The 27,980-nt window shown below is 41.4% G+C and overlaps 1 protein-coding gene across 1 annotated transcript; it reads right to left on the bottom strand.

Moving 5' to 3' along the window:
* Positions 1–14,395: 14,395 nt before the first annotated feature.
* On the bottom strand, positions 14,396–17,209 carry LOC147461079 (transcription termination factor MTERF4, chloroplastic-like). Its single transcript, XM_086508706.1, has one exon. The coding sequence runs from the start codon at positions 17,142–17,144 to the stop codon at positions 14,883–14,885; it is 2,262 nt and encodes a 753-aa protein (XP_086364832.1). The 5' UTR covers positions 17,145–17,209; the 3' UTR covers positions 14,396–14,882.
* Positions 17,210–27,980: the final 10,771 nt, after the last annotated feature.

Below are 27,980 nucleotides of genomic sequence, written 5' to 3'. Positions count from 1 at the left end.
GGGGGGGGGGGGGGGGGGGGGGGGGGGATGGATTGGATTACAGTACCCGGTGAAGATTGAGGTCGCACAGAGAGGGTAGGCATCTGCACTTCCTCCTCGCTCTGTTCACGCAGGGTGCATGAAGATGCAGTAGTGCGTGGGTAGCTTCCTGCTGTGTAGAATGGCATGCAAGAGAAGTCACAGTCACCTTCTACCCGTAAACAATTTCAAAAAATGATGGCATTCTTGAAGTGGCGGCATTTTCCATTTCTTGCAATTTTCCATGACCCCGATAAATTATTTGAAGGGAACAAATAAAACTTGAGAAGTACTTCAAAAACCACCTAGAAAAGCCCTTAAAACTGACCACCATTTCATGCTTTCACCCCTTCTCCTGGCTCTGAACACCAAGACCAACGAATGCCGAGCCCACCACCATCACCGGTAGTAAAGACACAAAAAATGAGCCAACAAAAGAAGCAGAAGCTAAACAGGAAAAAGAAGATGAAGCTATGCAAGAATCTGAACAGCAAGAAGCCGTGGAAACAGCACAACAAGCACATGTCCCTACTCAAGAGAAGCAAATAGAGAAAGAGCCAGAGACAGAAAAGGCAGCTAGTCTTGCACCAGAACAGTACTCCACTAAATTTGAGCACACAAGAGAACAAGAGGCTAAGGAAATACCCTCTACCTCAACACAGCAAGGTAAGGCCGAGGCACAACTCTCTACCTCAATAGAAAAAGATCAGCCGACACAAGGGCAACAGCAACAACCAGCAGCCATGACACAGCCAAAGGTAAAAGAATTTGCAAAAACATCAAGACAAATAACTCAAACTGAATATTGGCAATCAAATGATGAAGTCATCTTGCAAGTGAACAATTATGCTAAGCAAATGCAGGAGATGACAGAAAGACTTCGCTCAGCACCACTTGGCTGTAGCACACGGGCCAAAGAGTTAGAGATGCTGATTGATGCACTCCAAGGGGAGCTAGATGATAGACTTAATGTCATCACTAATCTTCAGAGTAAAGTGCAGGAGTTAAGAGCGGAAGCTGAACAACATCAGCTAGCAAGAGATAAGCAGCAGAAAGAAATGGAGGAACTGGGTGATCTGCTTACCAAACTGTCAGATGCATGCAAAGCCAAGGATGATCAGCTAACGAAAGTGACAAATGAACTTCTAACTACCACTCTATCATCTCAAAAGATACAGGTACAGTTAGATGTGTCCAATGCTTCCCTACAGTACTCATAACAAAGAACCAATGATCAGGCAATATTCTTGCGGCAAATACAAGAGAATCCACTCGTCGCCTCGATCAAGGGAACAGACGAGGTCTACAAGACGTTAGAAAAGAAAAATAAAGACCTCGATCTGGAGTTGAAATTAGAGCAGTCTCAGTCCAGAGACCTGGCCTTGATGCGGGTCCAGAGAAAAGACGAGTTGCTGAAGGAGATATCTGAACTCAAACGAGTCAACCAGCTATTGAGAGAGGGAAGGACAAAAACACAAGAAGAGGCAGGCACTTCAGAGCCACCTTAGATAGAAATCCCCTCAGTATCATTTGCTGACATGGAGACACAGTCCGCAGTAGAGCTGAGCGACGAGGAAGAATTTCAGGTATCCATTACAGAAGAAGACACAGTGCCCATGGTCCATCTCTCAAAGGCTGAAGAAGATGCAGTAAAGGAAAAAGTTACACTAGAGGTAGATGAGCAGTGGAAGGCAGCAATGCATTGGGAGCTGAGAGTACTTCATTCTATCAATGTCACACAACTCACTCCCAATCAAATAAATGCGCAATGGCACCGACAATCCCTGCCCTACCCTCTAATTAAAGTTGAATTGCTACAAGTAAAAGCAAGACTTTAAATAGACATGCAAGTCAAGGACGCAAATAAAGAGCACCCAAAGTGGAGGTTAAGCTGGCTGAACAAGAACCCAAGGTACTTGATTCTATTCACAAGAGCACCTACGGCCCTGCAAAAGGATCCTACCTTCTTTCATGTACCAAGAGTAAGGACTTGGGTAGCACATGAGGCACTACTAAAGAAGCGGCCAACTTGGATGAAATACCCCAGATTGCCTGCTCCCAAAAATGGACCATCAACTGAAGAATACATGTTGAAAACCCTAAAGGGTGCCATGTCATTCTTTAAAAGTCTACCAAATTTGTCATGTGCTATGTTATATAAAATTTGCCAAATGCTACTGAGGCGGTCTAGGGCGGGCAACAAGAGAGGCGACCTCTAAACACCCCTCAAGGCTCCCGTGCTACTCAATTGGGGCTGGTGCAACCACAAGCACAACAAAACAACAAACCCACAACCAAACCGAAACAAGATAGGGGCACCACCTAGTTATGGTATGCGAACTAGGATGTAAGAGAGATTTTTTTACAACCAAGAAGATACACCACAAAACACACACACCAGCAACCTCGCACCAAGACACACACAAAATGGACTAGAGAGAGCTAGAGCAAAGGGAAGAGAGAGACGAATGGATCTTGTGTGATACCTTATTTGTGACTTGAAAATGGAGATGGTTCGTTATGATGCTATCATAGAGCTTGTACAAAACTCACTCAATGCTTAGTGAATGCTAAACATTGCCAACACACACACACACACACACACACTGTCTTAGGGTGTGGGAGACCTCTCACCACAATACCCTCTTACAATGGACACAAAATTGGCAATGAAAACACACTAAAACACTTTCTAAAACAAGATCAACTGATAGAAACTGAAAATACACAAGTCACCTTGAATTCACCAAGTCGGGTTCCCGCCTCAAGCTCAGCCCTAGCTTACCTAAGGTCAAAGGAATTTTACACACATTATTGGACGTTTTTAATGAAGCTAACCCTAAGGTCTTATGCTCCATTGGTTAGCCTTTCTCTTTGATAGACCATCTCTCATTTGGGCCCCTTTACCATTGGCCCCATGTTGAGATAGATCTATAAGCACATGTCTATATCTTAACCCTTGTTCCCGTTTATTCTCCCACATTAAGTGATCAGTTCAATATGAAAAAATCATTTGGGTTGGTTAGATATTAGATATTAGATTTTATGACAGTTCACAAGTGGGATTTTTATCCAGGTTACCATGGTGCTTGGGGGATTTTCCAGCCCACGCCCAATTGTGTGCAACTATAAGTGTAGTGATTCTTAGTGGAGGCGAGAACGGGTGGACCGTGGAGCAAGGGATGGGTGAGGTGAGGCGACGAGTTCCCCCCACCCCTCTTGTGATGTTGGGATGCAATCCCCTCCTCGGGGGAGTTCCAATGCTACCTTTCGCCGATGGGCTTGGCTACTTTCGAACCATTTTTGGGTCTCACGGGGCTCGGTGCGCTCGGGGTGGCCCAACGGGGCTTGGTAGGTGATGAGTGATGGCCGAACCATTTATGGGGCCAAGGCGTCAATGATGATGAGCTCACGTCCGAGCTGTGGTGTGATCAAGAAACCCAACAGACGTTTTTCCTGCTACGAGCTGCTACATGCTTCTTGTATTGATACGGAAGGTCCCAAACCCGTGTGCATAAGTAAACCAAAAGCTATTTTAAAAAATCACAAATTTTTTGTGATCCAATGATATTTCAAATAAATAGGATTTTATTATTAATTTACACTTTAAAAATAAAAATTACATAAAAATATTATTCTTTTGATTAAATTTCCACGTAAATAATTAGGTTGAGGTATCTTGATTTTTTATTTATTTATAGTATTTCAAAAAAAATTAAAAATGACATGGCTATTGAGGTGGCCATGCATGAATGACATGGTCATCCATGTGGCAAGCTGATGTGGATGATTGATGACATGGAATGCAAAGGTGGAACAATGAGGTGGCGAAGGGGATCTCCTCATCTACCATGTCATATGATGACGTGTCAAAATGATGACATGTAATGATTAGGTGGCAAAAAAGAAGGTTGATGAGTTGGCGAGGTGGCAATGTCGCATGCTTGGTTGCTCATGAGCTCGCCAGTGATGTGGCTAGCCATGCAAGCATTACTTACACCTGGCCTGTGAAGTGGTGGATGACATGGTACTTAAGGTGAAATGGCGTGTAAGGTTGCAGTGGAGGGTGGTGGATGAGTTGGCAATTAGAGTGACATGGCAAGCCAAGTGTTAAGGTCAAAGTGTTGACTGTGGTGATGTGGAAGGTGAGATGGGATGATGACATGGAACTTTGGTGACATGGCGGCCTTCTTGTATGAGGTGGACTAGCCAACTAGAATTGGGAGAGTAGGACCAAGCCATGGTTGGTTGACAAGTGTCAAAATTTCTAGGTTTGGTATTTTACCAAACCTAGGGAGGTACACCTCAAGTGAATGGTGCAAGTGAAAAAAGCTAAAACAATGTAAAAGTTTCTTTTCCTCACTCAAATTGATTCAAATTTTTTTCTATGAGGACCTTACACTAAGAGTTATGACATATATGAAAATCAACATGATTGGCAAAGTACATTATTTATTATATTTTTAAAAAAACTATATCAAGGTCCTCTAAGCAGTCTTTGTTATTTTCTAAGGTAGATCTTTAAAAAATGAATTGTTGAAGTATAATTTTTTTACATGGTCACATTCCTTGGGTCATAATCTATCAAATGACCATTGGATCTTGCAAAATAAGTTCTACATTATTAGATATTTGGTGCTAAAAAAATAGGTATTTATAAATAGAAATTATAACAAAGAAAAATGAATAATAATTATGCAAAGATCCAACAAATTATCAATAAATCAAGTAAAATTGATTGCCAAAATGACCATTTTATGTGAAAAAGGAAAAGTAAAGAAGAAAAGCCCATAAAAATTTATTAGTATTTCTTCATCAAGGTCACAATGTTGTGACAAGGTGTGACAGGCTGAACTAGATTAGTCCTTGCATAATAAAAGTGCCATTTAGATGTGAAAAAATGAAGTTCGGAGCTTTCAATTGTGTTTGCAACTATGTGCTTTGTGTGGCTATCAAATTTTGCATCTTAAAAGTAAGTGCAAGCAAGTCAAATGTACATAAGAGTGGCAAAAAGGAGGTTGTTTTTTGGTTGTCTTGGTGGGTGCAACTGCTGAAAGTGGATACACCTTATCATGCATACACTTGACACTATTTTAGAAATACAAAAACGTATTTTCCTAAGAACATAATGCTCTCTAAAAGGGGTAGATCCAAAAGTGTGCCAACACAAAATACCACTAAAGCCTGATGCCAGACCAATTAGATCACAGAGATACAGGATGAAACCAACTATGCCAAGAAAGTCAAAGAGGGAGGAGATAGAAAATCTTCTCAAGGCACGGTTCATAGCAGAGGTAGCAAGCAGTGACTGGCCAATATTGGTAGTCCCCAAAAGAATGGAAAACTAAGGGTATGTGTGGACTACAGGAAGTTAAATCCTCATACCATCAAGGACTCTTTTCCACTACCCTTTACAGACATGTTACCGGATGAGATTGCAGACCACAAAATGTACAGCTTCATGGATGGATACAGTGGCTACAATCAACTTAAGATTGCACTTGAGGAACGGGCTAGAACAACATTCATCACACTAGCAATGGGGAGCATTTATGTACCTAGTCATGCCATTTTGACCATTCAATGCTCTAGCAACCTTCCAAAGATGTATGATGGAAATATCCAATGAGTTTTTGCACAATTTTTTTGCCATATTTGTAGCTGACTTCACCATTTTTTCCATTGAGAAGATGCATTTGTTATTTTTGGAGGTGTTCTTTGAGAGGTGCAAAGAGAAAATAATATGCTTGAATCCTTTTAAATCAATGTTTATGGTCTAGAAAGTGTAACTTCTCAGACACATCAACTCTAGAAATGGTATTGAAATGGCCAGTGATAAAGTGAAGTGTGTTCAGCAAGCCAGAGCGCCAAGGATAGTGTCTGAACTAAGTTCTTTTTTGGGATACATCAATTTCTATAGACTGTTTATTCATATACGTTTGCAACTGAAGCACTTTCTTTATATGAATTAACCAAGAAAGGGAATAAGTTCATCTAGATCCAAGAATGTGAGCAAATTTTCCTGTGCGTAAAGGATGCAATCAACAAGAAGCCAATTCTTTGCCAACCAAACTGGGATGTGATTTTCCTTGTGCATGTTGATACATCTGGAATGGAAATGGGAGCTATATTGGCCCAACCAGATGGGAAGACATACTTTTCAGACTACTTTGTGAGTTAGCGTGGTTGAACAGGTCTATTCTACCATCAAAAGAGAAGCACTAGGAATGGTGTTGAGTGCTACGAAGTTTATGCATTATCTGCTAGGAAAGTTGTTTCACTTCTATGTGGATCATCAAGAGCTCATCTTTCTAATTAACAAAGTGATTATTCAGGAAAGTCTTATTGGATGAATGATGTTCTGATGGAATTCAAATTCAAAATCTTTCGCAAGCTAGGAAAAACACAATGTGGTGGTACTGATTTTCTTTCCAAAAGCTCAGAAGGTTATTCAAAATCATCACTAAGAGATGAATTAGTGGATGTTGAACTTTTGCAGAATGCAGTTGAGGACAGACCAGATCCAAAATGAAAAGATGTCTATGGATTCCTTCAGATGGGAGGATTTCTAGAGGATTGGTCCCAGGAAAAGAAAAAGGCACTGATATTAAGAGTCTAAATTCTACCATCATTGGAGGAGCTTTGTACCATCATTGGAGGATAATTAAAAAAGAACCACGTCTATCAAACTGTCTACAAGGTCACTACTGGAATGAAACCATTCAGAATGGTTTAGGGACAGAGACAATAGTTTTGATGGAGTTTGCAATTCCAAGTCTCGGACTGGTAGTGAAACATGGGATGCATTTTGATCAAAATTTGAAACAGAGGTTGGATGAGTTATTGCAGTTGGATGGGATCAGACAAAGGGCTATGTTGCAAAAGGAACTTGTTTAACAAAGGAGGAAACATTGGCATGATAGTAAAATCAAGGTTAGAGAGTTCAAGAAAGGTGATATGGTATTGTTATATTAATCAAAACTGGGACCAAAGAAACCTAAAGCTAAAATAGCATTGCATGGACCCTATGAAGTTGAGTGGGTATTTTCTAATAAAATAGTAAGATTAAAGGACTTATCTGGATTATTGTTGCGTGGAGTTTACAATGGGACCAAGATCAAACTATATTATGTCAGTTCTGAGGATATACCACTAGCACCAGAACCAAAAAACCATTTTGAATTAGAAAGTGAACCATTGAACTTGTTCCACATCATACCAATTCTAAGAGGTGTCAGGAGTTTACAAACTAGTTGAGAAGTCAATTTTGTTTTGAATTAGATAAAACTAAAACCAGTATAATCTATCAATCGTAATGGTAAGAGACAATCCACAATCAAGGCCAAAGAATCTTCCAAGTAATGAGTAGACAGTTAGACCAATGCAGAAAGCGGCCCTAAATCCAAGAGAGCAGAAATGTGGAGCATTCATCATGGCGCATATAAATATGATGATGGGAAGGTTAAGGGATCCTACATTTCTCTCTCAATCTATCGCGTGACTCACCTCTCTTCTTGTAGATCCTTTCACACCTTCATTGCATACCCATCCTACACCAAGCTCCACACCATCGCCTTCACCCCCTACTGCTACACGTTCTCATTCTCAACCCGGATACTCCAAAACTCTTGTGCTTTTCTTTCTCCACTACCACACATGCATCGCCATATTTGCAAGAGTCCTCAAAAGACACATCTATGGGGAAGACAAAGAAGCTTTCAGAACAAATGAAGGAAATGGTGGATGAGGCCACACAGTTCCTTGAGCAACAAGTAGAGAAGACACAACACGTTTTCTCAGTACCTCACAATAACACTGGGAAGTATGTTTTCCATCAGAGTGAACGAGCACTGCTAAAGCTATGGGATCTTGAGGTAGTGCTAGAGGCTATCGGGTTGGAGTTTGATGCCGGGGTTATCTAGCAAGTTATGGATACATTTGACCTAGACAATGGCTCTGTAGAGATCAATGGCCGCAAAGTCCAGGTTACAGCAGCAGCTTTGGCACATGTGCTTAGGATTTCATACCACATCAAAGATAAACCTTGCTCAATAGAAGAAGCTATCAGATATCTGCAAGAAGATGATGAGGCCACCAAGAAATGGAAACGAGGAGCTCAAGGAGTTCCACAAGCAGCTTTGGAATTTGGGCAAGTATATAAGTTCATTGCTGAGGCCATCAATTTGAAGAACAACCCCACCTATGTTGTTGAAAAGTTGTTTGGTATGCTGCTACTCAGATTAAAAGATTCAAAGGATAAAATCAACTTGGCTACCTTATTGCATAGTAGCTTTCTTCAGCAAACTGCTAAGGTCAAGACCTAGCACCAGCATGTTTTCAGGGCCTGGTACGCATGTCAATTCTTGTATTGGGAAACCCGTATCCCATCACACCCTAATGCCAACAAGGTGTGGGATAAAGTGGCGCGGACTGGGGCTGGCACTAGCCGGATTACTATGCAGCAGGATTTTGCTGACCAACAAATTGAACAAGATACTACAAATGAGACTGTTGAGTTGGCTATTTTCACAACCATCACAAAGAGAACAAGAGCACAAGCAGAGGTTGGGACAATAGGAGCCAGTTTCAATGGCAGCACCAAGCCACTTGAAAATAAACAAAAGACAGTTGTTATGCTGACTCAACTAAAATTGAAACAGACCACACCAACCAAGCTAGCTGAGAAAACTAGAGGAAAAGGGACATCAACAAACACCACTATCTATTTGTCTCAAACTCCACCAGACATTATAGAGAAGCAGACCATTTAGACATAGCAAGTTCCACTAGCTGACACAAGGGGCAAAGACACATCTAAGTCAAAGTTAGCCCTATCGACACTCTCAATTCATCAAAAAGAAATCGGACTGACTCCAACAACTTCAAAAGAAGCCATTGCATGGGAGGATGGTGGTTTAATCAATAGATAGGACACTAGTGCCTTACCCCACTCCTCTCATTGCATATGAAACTTCTCAAACGAACATTGGTGCTATAAGCGATAGATGTGTTGCCACCATGTCATGGTGGAAAACAATGGTTAACACCATGGAGCAACTGATAGAAGCCTAGCAGGAGACTCCTGGCTCGGAAAAAATTTCTTTTAGACACAACTCTAGGAGACCAAGACCGAGATGGAAAAAGTAAGGTGGGAGATGGTCGAGATCATGACCAAGTTGCTCAAACTATCCATTGAGCACAACAAGGAAGCCAGAGTTATGACCGCTCAACAAAAGGATATGGAAACAGTGAAAAATAAAAACCAAACGCTATTTGAAGAAAATCAATTTTTTGAGGAAGAGAAAGTAGAGATTCAAGGTCGACTGGAGGAGAATAAAGCCGCTTTGAAATCACTAATGGCAAATCATCACACCCTCAAGCAAGTTGTTACCAAAAAGTATATCTATCAATCTTTGGTGGATATGGTAGATCTTGAGGGCAATGTGACGTTAAACATGTAAATTTGCAAAATCTAGTCGAATCCATGAAATCTAATTTGGAGGAAAAATCTGAAGAATATACAAGAGCCCTAGTCAATCAGGTGCTAGTTGAGTATATCAAAAATTAGGATATTGAGGAAGATGAAGAAGAAAAAGAGGAGGACCAAGACCAAGGGGTGCTGACCATAATGACGATGAAGATGATCAACCCCCTCCTCATGTCTCTGCAAACAGGTGGGAACCAATCTACTTGGGGCACTCGTTCCACCATCCATAGTGGTCAACGAAACAATCAGACTCAACAACTAGATCAGAACCAATCTTGGCAGGATGAGCAACAAGAACAATCCCACCACCACTCATGATGATGACGACGATCAACCCCCTCCTCCCGTCTCTGTAACAAGTGGAACCACTCTACTCGGGGTACTAGTTCCACCATTCAGACTGGTCAACAAAACAACCAGACTCAACATCCACATGAGAACCAGCCTAGGCAGGATCAGCAACAAACAGGAACAATCCCACCACCATTGTGAACATTATAATATATCCGGTTCCAAAGAACTAACCACACAACAAGCTCTGGTTATATACACATTAAGGGATCAGGACAAAGGAAAAAGCATTCAAGTGGAGTCTAGTTTAGACTCAAATTCAGCACATAATTGCTCGATTGAATTGCTAGCACTAAACAAGAAGCTGAGGAAGGAGAAAGCCTTGCAAATCCAAGAATTCCTTCATGATGAAACAGCTTACTTTGACTTAGAGTCCTTTCAGATGTTGTTTGTGGGAGCCAGATGAATGGTCAATGGTTGGAAATTGTTCAACTACCACAATTAGCAGATATGCCAGCTGCCACCTCATCCTAGTTGTGTCTAGGGTGTTGGACAAGGTGTGTGAGTGGTTTCTCACAGAAGATGATATTAGGTAAATCCATATTTGGAACCCTTCCATAGTAGATCTAAAGAGTCTTGGGTTACAGCTGAAAATGCTCTTGGGGATCAAACCGACTTACACATGCATGAAAGATACCAGGATACAAATTAAAGATATTTTGGTGCAGCTATAGAGTGTTAGGAAAATTCTAGATCATAAGATCCATTTACGTCACTGTATCGACTTATTCAACAAAAGAATGTTAGACTTTGGGCCTTGTTTTAAGATTACTCAAAGAAAATTACCATATCTCTTTTTGACTAAGCAACCACAACATTCACAACTGCTTAGAAAGTTTTAGTGTTTTCATCCACTGGATTAAGATGATGAAGTGAAGCATCCTTTCCAACATAAACTTGCAACACTAATACTGCATAACATCCACTTGGTATCCTTGACCATGTTTAACGTCAAGGTTTGAAATTTTTGTTATTGTTTCTCCCTGATCAACGGTCTATCCATCGTCTAAAAACTCTACAAGAGCACCCCGGGTTTTGTTAGCTTTTGTGGGAGCCATAGCATTTGCAGGCCTGTTTGCGAGAAAATTTACATGTCAATCTTCTCTAAGGCAACTTGTGTATTTTTTTTCAAAGTACTTATATACATCATACGTGCTATATTGAAAAGGTACTCTGATTTTAAAAAACATATTTTGCCAAGGATAGATCTAGATACCAAAGCAACAACTCAAAATCAATGCAACACCTTCCAAAAGGGCAAGCATCGTCCCAACGCATTCAAAGAGCATCAATAGAAACGTGGCCAAAAAAATAAGAAAAATTGAACATATTGCTTGACACAAATTGTGCCAACAATACTATTCAAGCACAAGGCTACTACGAAGGAGCGGCAAAGATTTGGATGCCAAAGGATATAGCCATACAATCTAATCCAATGAGCACATGGACCCAAGCCTAAATAGATCAATCCAAAGAGCACAACACTTTCAAAAGAGTAAGCATACCTGACTGCAAATGCACATCCCTCAAGCTAACAACGAAGCTGTAGTGAAGAATTCCACCCCTACAACAACAAACAACCCCCTTATATGGAGCAAAAAAACTCTTTCTCAATAACCACAATATATTACTTGCATGAAAGTAACTCCAAATTGGGTACCTGAAGGCAATTTTGTACCAAGGAGAAGGTTGAACCTCTATAACAAAAGCCATGTTTGGAGTTGCGTCAGCCATTTATGTCACTTCAAATGTGTCACAAGAGTTACCTAAAGTCCTTAGAGAGCCATTCATAGCTCTTTTCTCGTATCGCATATCGTTCTTAATGTATCATCATTGAGTACATATAATTCAATGTCTAACCATCAAAGACATGCACCAGCCACACTTTTATTGTTCAATCCGTGCACATGCACTTACTAGTCTCAACGCCTTAGCTTCAACAACATCATAAAAATATGAAAGCACTTTTTCTCACTCGTTTTTTTCCCGTCATCTCAATATTTTACAACAAGTTTTCAATGAAAGCAAGTTTCACCACAGGCTAACATATGCATGAGTCCTATAAATAAGCATCTAATTGCCTAGAAAGTGCTAAAGAACCAATAAAAAGTCCTTTCCCTAATCTTTGTTTCCTAATCAAATATAAATCAAAGTGGCTTAGATCGGCCATACAATAGTACCTTACATCCCTCTAATTCACTCTTTACTAGCCCCTATCAACCAAGTAGCTTATGATTGGCAAATTAGTTCCACAATCCTAGCATATGCTTATCCATTTCACCTTGGACACTCATACAAAGAAGTGTCCAAGGACAAACACTCATTAGGCTTACACGTGTCAATTTGGGTTGTGTGGTCAACCTTGGTCAAAGTCTAGTCAACCATGATTAAATAAGAAGGGGATGTTCAAAGTAATGTATCAAGGCCTAATATGTGGATAGGGAGTCTAAATGTATCACTTGGGACCCCATAAGACCTATTTTCATAGTGTTGTAGGAATGCTACAAGAAGGTAGCATACCTAGTTAAACTTATCAAATTGCGGCAAAGCAACTATAAAGCTATCTAATATGGTCATGTATTATAGGAAACATAGAAGTTGTGCCCTTATTGGAGTTACCAGTTGTAAATATAGAGATAAAACATGCTATAAGTGTCCCAACCTTGTAGGGATTTATTGTGATATTTCTCAAGTGGTCAAATGGCAATGCTAGATGTGACGTCATAATGTAATGGTAGCGTCCGCTAAAGCTAGTTCTAGTTTGTATCACTTGAGGTCCTATTTTATGCGTATAATAGTTATCTAAATTATTGGCTTGAGGTATAAAGGTCATTGTAGATGTGAAAGTGTTTTTGACATGAACTCTAAGCAAGAGCTCTCCTCTCTTTGGCAGCAAGCTTCCATAGCTTGCAAGCATAGTGTATAATCGATGTGGATGCAATAAAGAGCTTATCATCTTCTCTATTCTCTTCTTTTCTACTAAGAGTGTGCTTTCTTTCTCGCATTGCGAGTGTGCTTGTGACACTATGTGCATGCTTGTCTGCATGTAGAGAAGTGATCTCTGCATTGCTTGTATGTGTGCTCTTTTGAGTGTGTGGATGTGCATATATGTGTCTTCCATGCTTGATTGATTGCTATGTGTACTTGCTTTGTTGAGTGTAAATTTTAGATTTAAGTATTTGATTCATAAAATAAGATTGAAAAAAGGTATCTTTGCCATAGATAAATTTTGATGACATATGTAGCTAGGTAGAGTAGATTGTGCAATTGTTACACCATATGTGTGACGGTAGCCTCCAAGCACTAGCCAGATGAAAAGCTTTTGGATTTGACCATTTGAATGTCGATCTCGTGTGTATAGCACTCCATTATACTACGACGGTCACACATTATCATGGTAAGCTCAAAAAGTTTGAGATTCTTCTAAACAAGGAAACCAAATGTCATGTTTTGATACAAAAACTAGTGTTACAAAGTTAAGGCCATAGTATTTGCGTAAAGTTGTTAGAAGGGAAGAGCTGTTTTGGAAGAATCCCTCCAGGACTAGTAGGTTGGAGGGTTGGTGGGCTAATGCAAAGTCCAGACAAGCCAAAGCTAGCTCAACCCACATAGAATGACACTTCCTCCTCAGAAAAATGTCTTCAAATGTTAGCTCGTGACAAGAGACCCCATCCTCATTGCTAAATTTGAGACTTCATGGTTCCCAAATGCTTTGACTACAGCTCAACTTCATAGGAAGGCTGAGGCTTGATGAGCTTTTGAAGCACAATACCAGAATCCTTGTAGATGCTATTACTGGTGACTTGATCTTCTGCAGCTATTACACATTAACCTTTATAAATCCGCCCGTATATCAGCCCCACATGCACACATGACAAAGAATGCTTATTATTAAACAAGAGGGAGAATGCAACAAGAAGCCGCCTGAAGCCAAGTTATGTCCAGCATCAATCACAGCAATAGAGTACAACATGCATGCATCACAGTTATGGCCTAAACATAGACAGAATATGAAGACCTCAAGTCAATGTGGGGGCTTACACAAACATCAGAATATAACAACCTGAGATCTCATTTCCACATGTCATGTTTCTCATTAGCCAGTTCATCAACCTAAAATCTTGCATCTGACAGGCCAAACACTGATTATATTCTACTGCAAGCTCTTTCTTGATTGCAGCATCACCGCAAAAAGGTTCAAGGCTGAGACATTCAGTTTCAGAACGTGTTTCACCATGAAACGTTTTCAGTCTAATGTCAGAGCACAATGAAACATGGGCCGAACCATGCATGTCTGGATTTTGTAAGGCCCTAAAACCTAAACCTATGGTACCTTATTTGGTGAAACGGCATGTGTTTCACTTGATCGATGAAACGCTTCAAGGCTCCCATCGTCTTGCCTATCCCTGGCGCATTTCATGGTGACCATGCCAGTATAAAAAGGCAAGAATACCCTATAGGCGTCATAAATTGAATGCTGAATAAACATAAATGAGAGCACTTTGCAAAAAACAATACAAAAAGCAAACGCTTAATGCAAAACCTATCATCAAAGTTTGTTTGAATAAAATTTACTATCATCAACTGTCATTCACAGTAATATAACATTCTTCTTCAATAAAGATCGCCTTGCAATTGCAAGATACAAATCTCACATCAATAAATCACTGCATATCCCTCTCCAAAAACGCAAAATCACCTCTTGTATTCATGCTCAAAGTATTTTGCTGTACCCAATTGCAATCAATACACGCCTTTTCCCTGAGCCCTTCAACTCGTTGTGAAAGAGAGAAGCACTTCTATTTGCTTAAACAAACCCTCAGCCCCATGAGGGTGGACAACCTTGTATAGAATTGTTAAGACAGCAGCAGGCTTCTTACCATGACCTAAATGAGGCTAGGAGGAAATTTTTGATGCCAGCAACGTGCCGCTCCTTTCTTTGAAGCCATTTGATACTTTTGCATGCTATCTATCCATCTGTTGATAGCCCTGCCTTGTAGCCGAGTAGAATTTTTCTTTTTTCGTTCTATCTATTACTCTTGTTGGTAGCCCTAGTCTGCACTTCCTCCTCTGATACTTCATCACTGTCATCATCATCATCCTCAGTTTCTAGCACGCCCCACTCATCATCATCATCGTTACTTTCTTCTTCCTCCTCACTAATATCAAATTCAGATGAAGACTCCAAGTCCTCATCATCCTCCTGCAGCCTAGCCCGCAAAACATCTACTGCATCATCTGTATCATCACTACCTTCACTATACATGTCTGAAGCTGTGTCGAGTTTGATATCCCTCTGCTGCTTATCATCCCACAGCCTAGCCCGCAAAATATCTCTCCCATCATCTGTATCATCATCTGCATCCTCCTCATCTTCACTAGACATGTCTGAAGCTGTCTCGAATTCATCATCCCTCTGCTGCTGCTGATGCATCTTTGTTGTTTCTCTTCTCCGAGAGGGGGATGACCTCGGTTTTTCTCTCTCCTCACAACGATTGGTCTCTAAATCAAGGACTTCCTCTGATAAGTTTTCTTCCTCAACAGGCTTTAATTCTGTGTGCACAATGCCACCCATGCGAAAAACAGGTCCTGGTTCATCCTCATCCATGTACTCAGCTGATAACCTATCTTTAAACCTCTGATCAGTGCAGTTAAGAAACCACTCTAAACTGCAATCCACACCCTTCTCAGCAATCATATTATACCTAGGCATGATCCTTGTCTTGAGATCGTACGTAAAGTAAGCAGGGAAGCTGACAACATCCTTCACCGACCGCTTCATATCATGCAACAGAAAATTAAGGCTTGGTTCCATAACTTGAGCAATGCTCAAGGCCAGTATTTGCGGGCAACCAGTGACCATCTTGGCAATGTCATCTGCAGAGCATCCAGCATTCTTGAAGAACCTGACCCTGTCCATTGCAAGCTTTTCCTTTATGAACAGAATCTGAGGCAGCTTTTCAATTATAACAGGCACATCCTTAGGGTCAATTCTCACATCCTCCACTAACCATTCGGTTTTCCGATCCAGGTTCTCCCTGATGCCTTGCCCTAAAATGTCAGGATACTGTGTGATTATGGCTGCAATACCCTCCCTGCGGACACCAGCTTCCAAAAGATCATTCACAACAGGTTCAATGGTTTCACTAAGATCAAATCCCAACATATAGGGCCGCCCCTCCAGCAACTTAGCCACAACCGCCTTTGGAATGCCATAGCTAATTAGGAAATCCACTTTGGGCTTTATGCTTTTAGCCACACGCATGCCCAAGATCTCGGGATAATCTGTTAGCATGCGACCAATGCAACGCGTCCTCACACCAAGGCTCACAAGGTAGGCTACTGAGGTGCTCATCGTTCCTTCCAACCTGAAACCCAATACATCAGGATACCTGGCCAGCACCTTGATAATATCCTTTCTCTGAATGTCCAACCCCAGTAGATAGTCAACAATAGGCATAAGATCAATGACGACACTTGAGTGCAAAACCATCGGATACTTTTCCAGAAACTGCGGCAACTCACGTGATCTCAGGCCAAGCCGCTCCAAGTAATCCAACACAGGAATAAGGTTCTTCTTGATACTGCAGGTAACCATAAGGGGATAGCTGTTTATAGCTTCCAGGCTAAGGCCAAGCTTCATAAGAAAATCAAGCCTTTCCTGCATCACCTCAATAGTGTTTGGGAGCTCGACATCGTGGAGCTCCGTGGTATCAATCCCCTCCTTCTCTAGAAACTCAATGACTTTCTTCTTCCCTTCAGCTGAAGGAGGCATGACACCCCATGTGAGCGATGGCTGGTCAATGGCAGGGATTTCTGCACTCTTCTCCTTTGTCTTCTTCTTGGGTGATGGTGCTACGGATGTTGCCAATGCTCTAGTCCTAGTTCGACTGCTCCTGCTTCCAGAGGCAGAGGAACCCGTGTACCCAGGTATTGTTCTGAGGTAGCCTACACCTGAACTGAAGTGAGAAGAGACCACTGAAGCTGAAGTCGCACAGACCCGAAAACAGAAAGATGCCCTTCTGGCACAATCTCTGCAGCAGAAACCACAGCGCGTGGCTTGACTGCGACTGCAAGAAGAAAGAGAAACCCCCACTTTGAAACGCTTCTCGAGGCTACTTCTGGAAGCGGAGAATTTGCTTTGCAGACCCATGGCGGAGCGGCGATGGGGTGAGTAACGTGATGTAGAGTCGCAATGCAGGAAACATGGCTTTGAAGTAGCTGAAGGGGAGAGCAGAGTAGAGCTGGCCATGGATGGTATCAACCTTCTATTACAGCTCTGATACATGAGAAATCGCGAGGTTCATCTTGCATTAAGATACTTTCTGCAATGTGAAGAGAGCGAATGAAGAGCATCATAGATAGTATAGATAGTAGATACCACTAGTTTGCTTTGATTGCTTCACTATGTATATAGTAAATGATAAATGATAAGAAGGATAGTGGTGTGGATTTTCTCGTATGGCATAGCTCGTGATGATGATTCCATGGCATCTCTCCTCAAAGCTTTCACCAGAAACTCTATGACTTCGCATCACAAATGAGATTTTGCATGAAAATATTATGGATGTAAATATTTCAATATCATAATAAAAACGAAACGAGATGCGTTTCGTGATGCTTGTGTCCGTAAAAAGAAGAAAAAATCATACGTATGTAAGGTGTGGAGTTGGCACCTTTCTTCACATTTATAAAGATACCGTAGGGAACGTGCTCTTCTCCGCCACTTTTATCCCCTCCGGTGTTGAAGGGGGACTTATGCTTCTCTTCCGATGTCGGAAGGATTTTTTATTGTTAAAATATTATAGTTATACAAGGAGAAATCATTACGGATGTTTTATAAAGACATGTATCATTCCACATTGCCATGTGTTGGTGTATTCTCCGTATGTCCCTTTGTTGGGCATAACAAGTCTTTGCCACCTTCATCTGAACTCTTTTCAATAAAAATGATATAATATCATTGCTTTATTGTATACAGGATGTAATCTAAGAACTTTTGAGATCACAAAGAGGAAATCAAAACACGAAATATAAGTGTACCTTTGCTATTGGTCGTCTACATTGAAGCACAATGTTGGATGGATCGGTTGTTAGACCTCCTTTGCATTGTTGCATCACCTTCCCACCAGTATGTGTTGTGTCATCGTCATCCCTTCCCCAACTTCTGCCAACATGTTGACTATCACGTTCAGTTTTTCTATCATGCCTACCATTACCTGCATTACTTTTCATGTACGTTGTCTTAGGGTAGGTTGAATCTGCTAGATTGTCCGTCCATAATCTCACACACATATACATACACAAACTCACAGTCTTTGGGGCACCCCATCTGGCATACATATCGATCAAAACACGGCCAAGCACGACATTTTTCTCCAAGAGCCCCAAGCACGATATCTTTCTCCAAGAGCCCTCAATTTACATCTGCTGAAAACAGCCTAGAGGTTTTGGCGTCTCCCTTGTGGAACAAATCCTGCAATCAAGAGAGAGGCCATCGTTTCGCATCAGCCAAAAACTGTCCCTGTGGGGCAAATCTTGCAATCGGTGCATTCTAGCTCTAGATGGGAAGCTTTTCAAGCAGTTTTGGTGCTCTCTAAACTGCACCACATTTAGCAAACATGTCAATCAAGGCATTGCCAAGCACGACATCTTTTTCAACGACTCCTTACTAACAATATCAACCTGATTTTTTATGTCCATACCAACATTGCATAGAGCCACATGCTTTCAAGATGCACGCGTGCTTGATTGCATCAGGAGAGAGGCCCTTGATTTGCATCGGCTGAAAACATCGTAAAGATTTTTGACCTGGTCCTGTTGTGCATATCCCACAATCCATACAGTCCGAGAGAGGATGTTCGAAACGGAAATCTCCTCAAGCACTTTCTATGCTTTCTAAAGTGCACCAAATTTGGCATACATATCAACCAAGGCAATGCCATGAACGATATTTTTTTCAACATTCCCTAACTAACAATATCAATGTGAATTTTTATACACATATCATCATCTTGCGTAGAGCCACATGCCTTCGACATGCTTTCGTTGCGCATATCCCGTAATCATTGAACTCCATGAGATGACATTCCAAACAAGAATATCCTCGAGCACTTTGTGTGCTCCCTAAAGTACACCAAATTGCCTTACAAATCGACCAAGGCATTGTGAAGAATGACATTTTTTTGCAACACCCGAGACTAATGATATAGAGTGAATTTTGAAGCCCATATCGGCATCCTACATAGAGCCACATGCCTTCAAGATGCATGCGTAGGTGATTTCATATGGACAAAGGCCTTCACTTTGCATCCGCTGAAAACAGCCTAGAGATTTCTAGCCCTGCTCTTGTTGTGCGTATCCCACAATCAATGCTTGGCATACATATCGACCAAGGCAGTGCGAGGTACAACATCTTTTTTCACTAGCTACCTCTAACTAACAATACAGTTGTGAATTTTTGTGTCCACATCAGCATCTTGCATAGAGCCACATGCTTTCAAGATGCATACATAAGTGATTGCATTTGGAGACAGGCCCTTGCTTCGCATCTACTGAAAACAGACTGGAGCTTTTTGGCCCTACCCCTGTGTGGCAAATCCTTCAATTAGTGCATTCCAAGAGACCACATTCCAAACAGAAAGCTCCTCGAGCACTTTTTGTGCTCTCTTAAGGGCACTACATGTAGCAAACATGTCAACCAAGGCATTGTCAAGCACGATATCCCTTTTCAACAGCCAATGAGTAACAATATCAGCAAGAATTTTTATGCCCGTCTCAGTATCTTGCAGAGCCACATGCCTTCGAGATGTACGCGTATATGATTGCACCTGGAGAGAAGTCCTCGCTTTTCATCCATCGCTGAAATCAGCCTGGAGCTCTCTGGCCCTACGTTTGTTGTGCATATCCCGCAATCAATGCACTCCAAGAGACGACATTCTGGATAGAAGGTCCTCAAGATTTTTTTGTGCTTTACAAAGCGCACCACATTTGGCATACATATCGACCAAGGCATTGCCAAGCACAACAATCTTTTGCAACAACCCCTCACTAATAATATCAGAGTAAATATTTAAGCTCATATCAACATCTTGCGTAGAGTCACATTCCTTCAAGATGCATGTGCAGGTGATTGCATATGGACAGAGGCCCTCGCTCAACAGCCTTAGACTAACAATATCATTGTGAATTTTTGTGTCTATATCAGCATCTTGCGTAGAGCCACAATGTGCATGCCTTTAAGATGACACGCGTAGGTGATTGCGTCTAGAGATAGGCCCTTACTACGCACCAGCTGAAAATAGCCCACAATTTCCTAGCCTTGTCTGGGCATATCCTGCGATCACTGCATTCCACAAGATGACATCCCGCACACTGACCTTGTCAAAGACTTGATAGGTGCACCACACTTGACATACACATTGACCAACATTTTCCCCCAAGTATGCATTTTTTCAAGTAACCCACAATCACAAATATCAGCAGGAATATTACTGCCTTGGTACATAACTTCTCCTTAGCACAGTCTTTAAGTGAGCTCACAAAAGAAAGACTCAGTCTCTCCAATTTTGCTTGTCTAGCCTTTATTGATGCTTGCTTGGGGGTGTTGCGAGAGAAAATGTGTGTGTGTGGAGCAAGGCATTGCCAAGCACGACAATTTTTGCAACAGCCCTTGGCTAACAATATCATAGCAAATATTTAAGCCCATATCAACATCTTGGGTAGAGCCACATGCCTTCAAGATGCATGCAATTGCATCTCTGTTGAGCATATCCTGCAATCAATGCGTTCCAGAAGACGATGTCCCATACGATAAGCTCGTCAAAGACTTGTTGCGCACTGACAACACTTGACATACATACTGACCAACATTTTTCCAAGTATGCATTCGTTTCAAGCTACCCACTATCGCGAATATCAGCATGAATCCTCGTGTCTTGGTACAGAAGGTCAAGATGCATACGTATGTGATTGCATCTAGAGAGAGGCCCTTGCTTTGCATCCACTGTAAATAGCCTTGAGCTTTTTGGCCTACTCCTGTTACACACATCCCACAATCAATGCACTCCAAGAGAAAACATTCCGGATAAAAAGCTCCTCAAGCACTTTTTTGTTCTTTCTCAAGTGCACAACATTTGGCATACACAGTGACCAAGGCAGTGCCGAGAAACGACATCTCTTTTTAGTAGCCTCAGAGTAACAATATCATCGAGAATTTGTGTGTCCATATGAGCATCTTGCGTACACAATGTGCATGCCTTCCAGATGCACACGTAGGTGATTGAGGTCCTAGATCTCTTTTTTTTTTTTTTTACCCAAACATTGGCTTAGACAAGGATTGTATTAGTTAAGTTCTTATCATAGCTCTCTCTCTCTCTCTCTCTCTCTCTCTCTCTCTCTCTCTCTCTCTCTCTCTCTCTCTCTCTCTCTCTCTCTCATATCCCGCGATCAATGCACTCCAAGAGACGACATTCTGGATAAAGGGTTCTCAAGAACTTTTTCTGATTTACAAAGCGCACCACATTTGGCATACATATCGATCAAGACATTGCCAAGCACAATAATGTTTTACAACAGTCCCTCACTAATAATATCAGAGTAAATTTTTAAGCCCATATCAACATCTTGCGTATAGTCACATTCCTTCAAGATACATGCGTAGGTGATTGCATATGGACAGAGACCCTTGCTTCGCATCAGCATCTTGCATAGAGCTAGATGAATTTAAACATAGGTGGTTGCATCTGGAGAGAGGCACAGCATCCCTTTTCAGCAGCCTTAGATTAACAATATCATCGTGAATTTTTTTAGCTTGTATATGTGTCTATATTAGCATCTTGAGTCCCAGACTGCAGCATGAATTTTTTTACCTTGATTTTTGTGTGTATATCAGCATCTTGTGTCTCAGACTGCAGTCCCACTCTCTCTCTCTCTCTCTCTCTCTCTCTCTCTCTCTCTCTCTCTCTCTCTCTCTCTCTCTCTCTCTCTCTCTCTCTCTCTCTCTCTCTCTCTCTCTCTCTCTCTCTCTCTCTCTCTCTCTCTCTCTCTCTCTCTGGCCTGGAGTGAGCCAAAATGCTGTGAGCTAGTGTTCTCCGGCCTGCCAAAATGCAGCAGTCTTTTATTTTTTCTCTCCGGCATGGAGTCAACCAAAACGATGTGTAGCAGGGAGTAATTATGATATTGTGCAGCAGTAGTCGACTATCTCTGTGCGAGCTTGCCTCATGACGATTCACGCAAGGGCTGAGCCTGCAGATTCTATATTAATAGGCCCAGCGTGGAGTGATTACATTGTGCAACAATAGTCCTCTCTCTGTTCGAGCTTCCCTCATGACGATTCACGCAATGGCTGAGCCTGCAGATTCTATATTAACAGGCCCGACCTGGAGTGATTACATTGTGCAGCAGTAGTCCCCTCTCTCTCCCTCTCCCCGGCCTGGAGTGATGATGATGTGCAACAACATGGAAAAGCAAAACGATATTAAAGAAAAACAAATGAAAAGAATTACCTCTAATCTATGTCACCTCTGCATGTCAATTGCCTCTGCCTCTGCTCTGCGCCAATCAGCTCTATGTCACCTCTGCATGTCAACTGCTTGCTCTCTATCTGCGTCTCTCTCTCTCTCTCTCTCTCTCTCTCTCTCTCTCTCTCTCTCTCTCTCTCTCTCTCTCTCTCTCTCTCTCTGGGCGAGGAGTATAACAACGCAATCACGTCGCCTGGCCGCTTGTTTTTCAGTCTCTTTTTTAAAAAACCATTGCCACTGCTTTCTTCACTCTCTCTCTCTCTTCCTCTCTCTCTCTCTCTCCACTTTCATTTAGCAAGCTAGCCAATCACATGTGGGCACATGGCATAGCTGGCCTTGCTCCTTTCGTTAAATTGATCTTAGATAATCAATGTAACTAGTCTTGCTTGCTGGGCCTCTCTATATAACATCTATAGAATATAGCAGGACATATGCAAATTGACATTTAACATCGCGCAATGAAAGAAACAGAAGCATGACTAATTTGGCAATGGTGGCACTGCATGAAAGGGATATATACATTTGGAAAATGCTATCGTTTTTTTAAGAGGAGGTAGAGTTTAGTGCTTCAATCAATAGATATTTTAGGGATGATTTTAAAACTGTTATTATTATTTTTTATTATGGGAGGATACAAGATGAAATAATAGAGATTGATATAAGTATTTTATTAATGAAACCAATCTATCTTATTGGAATTTTGCAAATGGATTATGGGCACAATAATTGAGGAAAGAGAGAAAATTTGTTATTATGTTTTTTTATTATGGGAGGTTGCTTTAAAAATAAAATAATAGGGATTGATATGAGTATTCAAGTAATGAACCAATCTACTTGATGTGAATTTTGCAAATGGGTTATGGGCACAATAATTGAGGAAAGAGTGAAACAGGATGTTGTGTTAGCAGAGAAAACATCGGCTTTCAATGAGACATGTACGACAGTGGCAAGGAGAACTTAGATCTTTCTTTTTTATTTAAACAACATGTATTTCTTGCAGTGAGGGGGATGAGCTCGCAGAACATTATATCCAAGGGAACTTGTATTACTATGTCTACTGATGAATGTTTTTTCTAGTATACGTGCTACATGTAAATTCTTGCAGACGGAAAGTATTTCAAAACTAAAGTTTTTATCGAATGGCTCGTAGCGAAGAACATCGGATCGCATTTTTGAAGGTGGTTGTCGAGTGTGCTCTGCATTTCTTCTTTTGTAATTGTTTGTGACACCTATGTCCTTTCGTCCATTTCAGCGGCAAGTGATGGAGTAGATGGTATCCGATATCCGTTGTTTTTTGTTGGGTTGAGTGTCCTGCTCAAGCAGTAGAACTTGACTCTTGTTGTCCTGTTCTGCACAACAAAAGCAGGAAAAAGGAAATAGGATTAGTGCAAGATTGCATGCTAGAACTTGAGAATATTAGACTATATATTTGAGTGAGATATTTGGTGAAATTTTTTTAAAGGTAGTGCGACCTATGGGTTGGTTGTCGATGTTGATGAAAGCGTACGGATCAGAACTTCCGAATCTTGCTTTGTAAACCTTGTTGTGTTGCCATGTCAACTTTTGCTCTGTAATTAATGGTGGCTTGTCATTGCATTGTTTCTTGAAGCTTGCCAAGATTTCACTTGCGTCATTGTTCGTTGTATCTAACAGGTCCTTGAGCGCGACATCATAGCCATAGTGCAACATCTTGAGAATGTAGGGCTTTATCGGTGTCTTCATTTGAAGCAAACGATTATCGTCCTCGACAGTCATGAGATCCTCGGGCATGTCAACTTCTATTTTTAGTTTGTCATGATCTCTTTCATTAGACCTGGAAAAATAGAGTATTAGAAAGGATAAACTGTAAGGACATGGGTCCTACGAGCAAGGCCACCGGCACGGTCGGACAGTGTGTTCGCTAGGGGGAGGCTATAAGATAGCACGGTTGGGTGGAGACTAGCACACGCATTACTCTCGTCCTTTCCTTTCATTGGTATTCGACCTATTCTTGGGAAAGGGGAAAAGCGGATTGCATGTGCATGCAATGCGCATCTCCTTCCCCACGATTTGCAGGCGCCCTCGCAGTGCAGCAAAAAGAAGATAGGCACGGAGTTATGTGCACAGTACGAGGAGACAGTAAACGGACAGCAACCGCGGCCGCTCCACCTACGCCCTCCACAGCGGGCGACTAAGACAAACTTGACAGACAACTCTACGGCACCGAGGCTCCGTTGGCTACGCGGCCCTCTAAACCCTTGCATGGAGGAGGGTTGTCATAAAATCTAATATCTAACCAGTCCAAATGGTTTTCTCATATTAAACTGATCATTTAATGTGGGAGAATAAACGGGAACAAGGGTTAAAATATAGACATGTGCTTATGGATCTGTCTCAACACGTGGCTAAGGTTGAAAGGGGTCCAAATGAGAGATGGTATGTTAAAGAGAAATGCTACCTTATGGAGCTTAAAAACCATAGGGTTAGCTTCATTAAAGACCTCCAAAAGTTAGTGTTCAAAAGTCCTTTGACCTTAGGCAAGCTAGGGCTGACCTTGAGGTGGGAATCCTACCCAAGCATGAGGTGCCTGTTTTGGCTTGCTAAGTGTTAGTGGGAACCTTACCTAAAAGCTTGAGGTGTTTCTCACATGCTTAAATGACTAAAGTTCTTGAAGTATTCAATTCAAAGATAACTCTCAAAGGCATGAATGTCTTCATGCTTGATTGACTAAGTCCTTGAAGTATTTAATTCAACCAAATGACTTAATAAGCATAAAAGACACATGTTCAAATGATCCTCCACATGTGGCCCTCATGATGTGTTTGAATACTATTGGATAGGTTTTAAAAGGATCCAATGAGAATTTAAATACATAAAAATAAATAATTAAGTTCTTTTTCTCAAAGAGGAAAAAGAGGACATATGTCCAAATGAAATAATAAAATAATACAAGAGAGAGAGAGAGAGAGAGGTGTGGACCAAGCATGAGAGGGGGATATAATCTCCCCACACACATACACAGTCTCTCATTGTGTGGAGTGCAAAATGCAAGAGCTCCATCTCCTTGTCCAAGCTTGTTGAGAAGTGGAGAGCCTACACCAACACTCTTGGCTATGGAATCCAAATCCAACCAAGAGCCATGCTTCAATGCTTCAGCTTGCCATCTTCTTCATCTTCATTACTATGCTATTATGATATGCTAAGCAAGAAGAGTGATGATAAGTGAGGAACTATTTCTTTCTCCTATGGAGGATTCTTCTTCCTCTTCCTTACCCTCATTCCCCGCTAGCTCTCTCCACCTTCGAAGTTGTTTGAGGCCTTGGGACTGAGGCTTTGGATAGTTAATGATGTTTGCAAATTTTATGTTAATCTCGTGAAACATGAAGCTTTCCATCTTCATAGCATCACCAAGGTCACAAGGAACACAAATATTGTATTGTAACAAGTCTCTCTTGATCGGGAGAATCTATAATACAAACGCCTTTTGGAGGGGGGACCGGCTCCAAGTAAATCTGGTCCTCAACTATATCTCTAACTCTCTCTCTTGCAAAAGTATTGTTCATTCCAAGTTAATTAAGTACTATGTTCATGTTGATACCATTAATTAAGGTCACCCTCTATGTTCTCAAAGTAACCTCACAAAAATGCTCACTCTAATTCTCTTAATTCCGTTATTCTCAAAGTTCATAGGCCATTTCCATTACATTGGTGTCAAATCATTTGGTTTCTCTTTTCTTGCTTAAGAAGATAGGTCCTTATGTAGCCTATTAATGGTTAATTTTGTTAATTATACTAGGGTAAGTGGGACTGGGATCTATTATCCGTTTTGTTGAGCCCAGTATGCGGGATATGGTGCACACCTTGGGAGCTTTGGTCTTAATGATGGGATCTTTTTAGACTTGCCTACGTCTTTACCATTATTGAGCCATAAGAAGGCCGAAAGGAGCTATCCCTCTGCAATTCTTCTATGTTAGACCCACCCCACTACTCTCTATAATTAACCAATTTGAGTTGTGGGTGTAGATACTTAAGTACTTATTTTCAAAGGCTAAGAGGAGTAGCAACTAAGGTTTTGAGTTTCCAAAGAATACACTAAGTAAACACATAAGTATAATTAGCATGGCTGACAATAACCAAGAGAGTAGAATGAACATTGATAACTTTGATTTTGCACATGAAGGTGCTAATGATGATGCCCCCATGTTTGTCAATTATCTTGTTACTAGGTTGCATCAAGCTATGGGCAACCCTACTTTGCAAGCCGATGTTACTCAACAACTTCATGCTTATGGGATTTCCCTTCCTCTCCAAGAGGAGAGAGAGCTTAGGAGGCCTCTTGATGAGACCCCCAAAAGAAGAGACTCTCCCATACGAGAGGAGGAATCCAAAGAACAAGAAAGTAATGAATCCCTAAGTTCCTTTGAAGATGTGGCTCCACGAAGACGGTGGTTTAGATGATCGCCAACTCCTCCCATGAGGAACGGTCAAATCACAGTCCTTCTCCTCGTCACTCTAAAAGGGAAGAGAGGAAACAAAGGAAGAAAAGGTCAAGAAAGAGGTTACCCTCTTCTCCTTCTTCTTCACCTTCCTCCTCTCCCGACGAAAGCTATGGCTATTCTCCTAGAGAATACAAGAGGGGAGGACATCGCAAATCATACCCTGCATGGTGAAGATCAAAAAACCTCAAGAAGATCAAAGAGGGAGGGAAGAGTATCTCTTTTCTCACATATGATGGCACCTTTGGTGCCACCGACAAAGTATTGGCCTTCATCCAATAGTTTGATGCAGCCTTTGGAGACGAGGGCTTCACAGAGTCCTCCAAGCTATGCCATGTAGCGATGCACTTCCAAAAATTGGCTCAACAATGGTGGGCTAGCCTTCGTGGAAACGGTGAAGTCCCAAAGACATGGAAAACTCTATGAATTTCTATCATGAAGCAATACCTTGCAAGCGATGCAAAGGACAAAGTACTTACCGAATGGTGCAGTTTGAAGCTTCTCTCATATGAGTCTATTCACAAATATGTGGACAAGTTTTGGGATTTAAATCTCAAGGCTACTGTCTTCCAAAAGATAGACTTTGCTGAGCAAAAGCAACAATTTTGTGCAAGATTACCTAAAGAAATGGCCGAGTATGTAAACTCCCAATGTCCTGGTTCTATCACCGAAGTAATCCACCACACCATGGTTGCTTCCCGCATCAATTTTTAACAAGGGGCTAGACGGAATGTCAAACCCATGGAAAACAAAGACAAAAATGATGCAAAGGGGAAACCAATGCCCAAAATTCTTCCCAAGGCACTTCCTACAACAACAACAATAGGTCCAAGGAGAAGGGACTTTACAAAGGTTTAAAAAAAACTCTCTCATGAAGAGCTTGAAGCTTTTCGCAAGGACTATAAGTGTTTTAAGTGTGGGGAGTAAGGACATGGCTATCGTTCTTACCCCAAGAAAAATGCTCGCAATGAGACTCTTAGGGCTTCCACCATCGAAGCTCCAAAAGAGGATGCTCATTGCAAAGGATCATCTCTCTCATATTCTTGGGGAAAGGTAAGGGAGCATGATGCCTTCATCTTGTTTGACCCTAGCTCTACTCATAACTTCATATCAAGGGAGTTGGCCACC

This window comes from Adiantum capillus-veneris, chromosome 3, assembly GCF_014529385.1.
Source record: "Adiantum capillus-veneris isolate H3 chromosome 3, ASM1452938v2, whole genome shotgun sequence".
Taxonomy (NCBI): domain Eukaryota; kingdom Viridiplantae; phylum Streptophyta; class Polypodiopsida; order Polypodiales; family Pteridaceae; genus Adiantum; species Adiantum capillus-veneris.
The sequence above is the reverse complement of the archived record's forward strand: the minus strand, read 5'-3'. Positions and strand labels throughout refer to the sequence as shown.

Coding starts and splice junctions, on each gene's coding strand:
- LOC147461079 (XM_086508706.1), bottom strand. CDS start 17,144: ATGTATCAGAGCTGTAATAGAAGGTTGATACCATCCATGGCCAGCTCT.